A 7,215-nucleotide genomic window follows, 5' to 3' on the forward strand; every position below is an offset into this window, starting at 1 on the left:
ATGTGTTTTGGCAAGCACATCCACGTCAAGTATTAGGCCGCAAAGGACCTTTCTTCTAGCTTAGTCATCTAAAAGCAACTGGGCTATTATGAGTTTTACATTCAACCCCCATAGAAGGAAAGGTTGTGTTTAGCCCATGAATTCTTCGTATCACTTCTGACATTGCTAACATCATTTCACTTATCAAGAAGTATATATAAGATCAAAGAGGCAAGAATGATAGAAGGAAACTGAAGCTTATCATGGATTTAAAATTCACTAGAACAAGTAAAAATAAATTGGTACAAAAATGAGCTTCTTTATTTTTCCAAAATGGGATAATTATCGGAGAGAAACAAAACACATTCCATATGCATGCAACCAACCGATCAATCAGGGTACAAAACAAAGTAAAATACCCAGCTTCGTTAGGCATCCGTTGCCTCTTCCTTCTCTTCAGATTTCTCTTCTTTCTCTTCTTTTGGAATGTGAAAGCCCTCAATCTTGTGGGCAACCTCATCGGCCGTTACTTTCACCTTACCAGCTGACCCATTTGCCAACAAGGCATCACCCTCATCATGTGCTGCAGGACCCGTTTGCCATATTCTGATAGTTCCATCTTCTGAACCTGAAGCATAGGATTCTCCTCCAGGTGCAAAACGAACACAATGAACTGGACCATGGTGTCCCTTGTTGCACCCTGCAAAGATGGCATAAAGATTTGAGCCAACAAGAAACTAGAAGATGTAGGCATGGAAGAATCATACTTTAGGATGTGCTCAAGAGGGCAGTTTTAGTGGGAAAAAAAAAAAAAAGGAACTGCTCCATGACATGGCTTTGTGCACTATTTTTCTGAGCTATTTCTGAAATACTTTAGTTTCAAGAAATAATGCAAGCACAACTTGATTCAGGCAATCTACACAAATAGTCATGAATCCAACCTCTAATAACAACTATGTTCAGTAGCGTTAGTTTCTTCAGTCAACATATGGACACCTACCAATCTCTTCACCAGTATGGAAATCAAATAAACGGATCCACATGTCTTCTCCACCAGCAATGAATTTATTGCCAAGCTTCGGCTCAAGTGAAGCAGATTCAACCGTACATGGCATATTGTAGCTCTTCACCAGTCCAAAACTGTCATGCGGCAGAAAAATTATCATAAACCATTCAAGCAGACAGTCTAGCCTAATGACAGAACATCAAGTAATAAGCCGAACTTACTGGTTTGCGTCCCAAAACTTAACAGTTGACCCATCAGCAGTAGTAATATAACGGCCATCCTGACTGACTTCTGCACTGGTGACGGGGGATTTGGTCTCTAGTGTCTGGACAATTTTGCCACTCCTTACATCCCATAACCTGTAAAGTTACCAGGACAAATACAAAAACAGAAATCCCATTGAAAGATCTCAGTAAACACTACTAGAACTCTGTACAGAAGGCTTACTAGTGGAGGTAAAATCTGTAAATAGTACGTGCATTCACACTTACACGAGCATGCAACATAATAATCTTCAAAGGAAAAGTGATACAATTAAGATACAGAGTTGTAAACAAGAGCAAGGGCAGCAAGGAAAAGTGATACAATTAAGATACAGACTTGTAAACAAGAGCAAGGGCAGCATGCACCCCCATGACCAGAGATACTGAAAAAATAAAAAAAGGAGAGAGAGAGAGAGAGAGGAATAAACATTTGAAACCAATGCACTAGTCTCGAATAAGGAGTACATCGGAGAAGAGGCATCAGACCCATAGTCAAACAGAAGCCCCTTATTCTGATAAAAATAAATCTATTGTTCCTCCAAATACAGACAGAAAAATCATTGCACGAAAATACAGAATTAGGAATATGAAAGCACCTTCTAGAAAAGAACAAAGACTGATGAGGTACCAGAATGTTGTTACGAACAGGATACTATAAATCTATAATGGAGTTAAAAGGATCAAAATAACTGAGGGCAAAGCTTCTAACATGACATAATGTAACATTTGACCTAAGAATTACTTGTTATCAATCTGTATATCAAGGGGAACTACACTTCCTACTTTTAAGGGCGAAAGCAAGCCCAGACTTGTATTTTTCACCTACACTACCCTTTACACTAAGAATAGAAATAAAAGCTCAAGGGAAAAGACATCTCGATCTCTTCAAGTCTTTTTTTGCCCTAGGAGCTTATTTATACCCAACCTCCCCCCCTCCTTCAAAAATAAATAAATAGAACGTGGCATGCACATGCATAGTACGTGATCCCCCTTGGAGTTCAGTCATATAATGCACGCCACTTAAACGGGCCTTAAATATGGGTTTGGAAGTAAGAGTACAGGATTTATTAAATAGGAGACGGACGGCAAAATGGTTATTTATATATTTTTATTCTAAAGCCTATCTCGGATGGAATATCTTATTTTAGTCTGAGCTGGCTAACTTTTTCTTATTGGTTGTCAAGTCTGTAAGTCAGCTTAAAGATCTTCTACTGGTTAGATGATGTAACAGATTAGTTTGGAGCTTTCCTATTAGTTTAGATGGTGAAAACTCTTATTTCCTATTGGGTGAATGATGTAAGCTCTCTCTATAGCCAACCACAAGCTTTTAAAGAAGCTAATAAATGCATGTAAGGCCTTCAGGCCTCCCAATATTATTGAAAAAATAAAGCATCCATTTTTTCTTTACTTAGTTCTGTGGTTCAGTTGTGTTTACCAGGTGAATTCTGTGTGAATGAAGGTGGACTCCTTCGCAGAAGAGTGGATTCTAAATGCAGTTTCAGTATAATGGTTAGACCGGCATGACCCAATCTGAAAACCCAGACCAAGACAAATCGGTCCATGGCTTTTGGTCCAAAGGGGATTAGTAGCAGCAGCAGATGATATTGTAATCTTTTATTTTATTCTATTAACTTCGGGGTAGATTAGTAGGAAATTAGATAGAGTCTAATTTTCTTGCATTTTGCTTACTTTCTATAGTCCTTTTTCTTTACATGTGTATACAACCCAACGTAATGACCAAAATGGAACGAAATTGGGTACCTTTGTTTGAGTGTGCCTGTGTGGCCTGTTACAAAAGCCGATCGGTGCTCAGGGTTTTCTCTTTCTTCACTCCTTTCTCAGGTCAGGTCTTACCCTTATTACTCTTCTTCTTATACTTCTTTCTTTCCCAACATATTTACTTCAAACTACTTGGTTGCTAACTTTTGAGCCTGAAATTTAGAGCATTACGTGATGTGGATCCAGGTTCCAAAACCGGAATCGGATCTCTTATGGGCCCATTCAATATTCAATAGTTCAATTCCAACAACCAATGGCAGATTTGTAATTATATTGGGTTTACAAAGTGGAATGGAAAAACTGTGAGTAAACTAGAAACTAGAACTTATGATAGAGTGGCAGAATTATAATTAAGGGAGACTTCAATTTAAGAGAAAGAGCCAAAGGAGCGTGGTATACATGTGTAGTGCAAAGGGAAATCCTGAAACCAAAGATAAACTATGGATAGCGGATGAATGACACTAGTGTATAAGGGCATCATTGGAACTTCAGCAAAAAAAATAAATAAATATCTTGGAAAGGACTCCTTCCTTGCATTGAAGCCAGAAACCAGAAATCAGCGATAATAGGCCCTTGCAATGGAGAGAATTTCCACACGACCAGCCGAATGAAGCCATGATCCTGGATCCAGATTCGCAACTCATGCCTTTACCAAACCCAAGTGACAACCCAGCAAAACAAACGTCGATTCATCAAAGAAAGCAGCCTGAAACTCTTCCTGGCGGTAGAACAAGAGCAGATCTCAGTTGCATGTACGATAACAGATGCTAAAGGGGCTTTCAGCAACTGAAATTTAAGGGTTTGTGATCACCTTTAGGAAGGTAACCTATAATACAAATCTGAAAAGAGAAGAGAAGGGGATTAGGGAGATCTAAACAACCTGTCGGTTGGGTTTGTCAACGCCAGAACAGGGCAAGCTTGATGGGTGTACGAAGTTGGAGAAGGGTAGAGAAGAAGAAGAGAAAAAGAGATTGAGAGAGAGACGGAGATTGCACAAGGAGGGGGGAAGAAGTGGTCACACGACCATGGTATCCGGCAGCATAAACACCATTCAATTCCTGCTTCAAAACCTAGCCCATTGAATTGGGTTACAAGCCTATTTAGAAGAAAATTCAGATTAAAACTTCCTAATTAAAATCTAGAACTGAAATCAAATAAAATCTCTTACCATCTCCTAAATCCTAAACTAATAAAATTAGAAACAAAATAGAACTCGGAATGGTAACTCCCTACTTGTCTAACAAGTACCCAAAAAATACAAGATTACATATCTTCCCAAATAAAATAACTCAATCAATTCACCCAAAAAAAAAAATTAAAAAAAAAAAATAACTCAATCTTTCCTAAATAAAATAAATCCTAAAAGATCCAACGAAACCCAAAAATCCAACCATACCCAGTTTGTCTCGGTTGAGATTGCCAGGAGGTCAACTCGGTTCAGCCTTGATTCTGCATCACTAGGTATCCTCTCTAGGGTGATTCAAGCCCTTGAATCCCATGTGTGAAATCCCTTTGGACTGGGAATTATTTTGCTGCAACTGATCCAAACTTCTTCCCACCGCCAATTGCAGAAATATTCTACACCAGGCTTTGATCTCCAGGTCTTTTATTGGTTGGATTTCAGTGGAATAACAGTTGCGAACCTTTACCTGAAATTTCTCATTGGAACAACTTGTAACGAAGGAGCTCTCTCCTGAAATAGAGCTGGTTTTCCGCCCCTGCTCCAGTCGAGAGGATGGTATCAACCTCCTTGTGATATAAACTAAAAGTCCATTGTCCCAATTTACATAAATACCCGTGTAGTCCTTAGTTATTCTTTTCCTTCCCCACCCTTATTATTATTCAACAACAACAACAACAACAACACTCAGCCTTTTCCCAACTAAATGGGGTGGGCTACATGGATCCATGCAAGGTTAAAATATAAATAAAAAGTAAAAAGGAAAGGAACATAGAAATACCTCAGTAAAATCCCCACCTAAATGGGCTTGGCTACATGGATCTTTGCCCTCCTAACAGCTCTATTTGAGGTCATACTATTGTCAAGACCTAAACTATGCATGCCTTCACTACTTCTCCCATGGTCATTTTAAACCTGCCCCTAGCTCTTTATGTCCTCCCATCTGAATCCAATCACTCCTCCTTCATGCATCCCAAGGCCTCCGTTGAACATGACCATTCCCCATCCGTATTATAGGTTCCCAGAAAACCTCCCACATAAGTAATCGCTTCTTGTTACATCCTTAAAACCCTGTTTGATTTACAGAGAAAAGTGGAAAAGGTAAAAAAAGGGTGGGAAACTTGCACTTGTTTCCCACAAACTCCCACAAATAGGAGTGTTTGGTTAGGTGGGGTCGAAAATTTACTAGACAACCTCATTAAATGCGTTTAATCTTGTCTGGTCATGTGGCACCCCCACATATGCCCCCACCCCCCACCCCCCACCCCCCACCCCCCACTCATTTTCAAAGTCCTACTATTTGGCACTCTTCATGGGAAAGTTCACGTTGTATCCATCTCTCTTCGTCCTCCCATATCCTCTCCCACTAAATCCCACCCCACCTCTATTTCCTCCCTATCCCACCAAACCCACCCCACTAAAATTTACTTATCCCAGCACTTCCTTCCCTTCCCTTCCCTTTCCTTGCTAACCCAACCCAACCTACATCATGTGGAACCCACTCCTTTTTATCCGTCAAATAAACTGAGCACAACTCTATTTATCTTCACTTGCTGGTTCTGAATTGCAAGTAAATTACAAAATTTCCCTGTGCTCTTAATTTGATTTCTAATAGTCTTGTGCATCCATAGAGATCCCAAACAGGGTTTGTGAACCAGGATTGCATCAATTCTCTTTGTAGGCTTTGATGGATCAGTCCTCTATTCTGTTAGGGGCAATCTGATTATGCTACTCATATCTCCATATCTGCTGACCTGTTTGCTTCCAAAATTAACACTTGAGTTTTTGTTATTGATACCTACATCTCTGAACTCAGGTCTGAGCAATTCCACAGCCTGAGGCTATACAAATTCTACTCATTTTCAGATCTGTTTTGGTCAAATTTTCTGCTGATGTTTATAAGTTCTATGCTTACTGGCCTTTCAACTAGCTTTGAATAATTTTTTTTTTAGCCAATTAAGTTTCTGTTTGAGTCCCTAAGAATACAACTCGACTGCTTCATTTCTGGTGCTTTCATGTTTTCTTATTTGCAGTAGGTTTGTTCCATATCTCCCAACCCAGCTGTCAGTTATTGATTAAATTGTGCAGGTCTGTTCTATAAACAGGACAGAAACTTTAACTGAAATTGGAACCTAATCTGAACTCTATTATGGATTAGCTCCATCATCCTTCCATGTGGCTAAAAATAGGTTACTCAAGTAGACAAGGCTTCCTAGCCAGGCTATATGAAATGCTTTTCCCCCATATAATGTTACATTGTTATAATATTTCTAAACCATTATCAAACAAATTTCAAAATGTCGACTTCGCACCCATTTTCAGAGCTCCCATAACATGAAAATCATTTGCTGACAAATGACCGGGCTGGCTATGTATAAAAGGTCCATAAATTTAAGCACCAAGCAACCATATGGGAAAATGAGGGTCACAAATGTTTCACTTGGCTCAATCACCCAAATACCGGACCCACAGAAAGCAACAAATTAGCTGAGGGAACTAGGTTTTTGATTGATTCCCTCCCAAACAAACAAACAAAAAAAAAGGGGGCGTTGAAATCTTGGCTCTGCACTTGTGACAGACTGAGAGAGTCGGCTTTCAGCAGAGCCACATCAAAAAAGAAGAGATTTTAGAAGGAAAAAAAAAAAAAAAAACATATAATAAGCGATTTTTTCCCTAAAGAGGTTATGCCTCACTTCTGGCCAACAAGAACAGAAAGCACAGAGAAAATAGCCCAAGTCAAGGTTCATGCAATACCAACACCACAATAAGCATAAAACGTACAACATTTGTTTCTGTTGTTTATCCTCCAAGATTAATCACACCTCAAGAATATGTCAACATTCTATAAGTTCTCTATAACTCCATACAAGTTTTTACCATGATTTTAAGGATTGAAATCAGTCGGGATCAATCCGAATACACTGAGTCGCAATGAATAAATCCAGTCTTAACACTCTTGGATCACCCCATGCAATCCTTTGTCAAACCATTTTAGATCAGCCCTAGCC

General features: G+C 39.3%; 1 protein-coding gene across 1 annotated transcript in view; it reads right to left on the reverse strand.

Moving 5' to 3' along the window:
• Nucleotides 1–217: 217 nt before the first annotated feature.
• The window catches only part of LOC122064895 (serine-threonine kinase receptor-associated protein-like), a 12,418-nt gene continuing 5,420 nt past the window's right edge, over nt 218–7,215 (reverse strand). The window contains exons 5-7 of the mRNA XM_042628682.1: nt 1,207–1,344; nt 980–1,119; nt 218–679 (exon numbers count right to left, since the gene is read on the reverse strand). Coding sequence (XP_042484616.1) covers nt 408–679; nt 980–1,119; nt 1,207–1,344 — 550 coding nt within the window. The 3' untranslated portion in view covers nt 218–407. The remainder of the gene's footprint in view (nt 680–979; nt 1,120–1,206; nt 1,345–7,215) is intronic.

Source organism: Macadamia integrifolia, chromosome 2 (assembly GCF_013358625.1).
Source record: "Macadamia integrifolia cultivar HAES 741 chromosome 2, SCU_Mint_v3, whole genome shotgun sequence".
Lineage (NCBI taxonomy): Eukaryota > Viridiplantae > Streptophyta > Magnoliopsida > Proteales > Proteaceae > Macadamia > Macadamia integrifolia.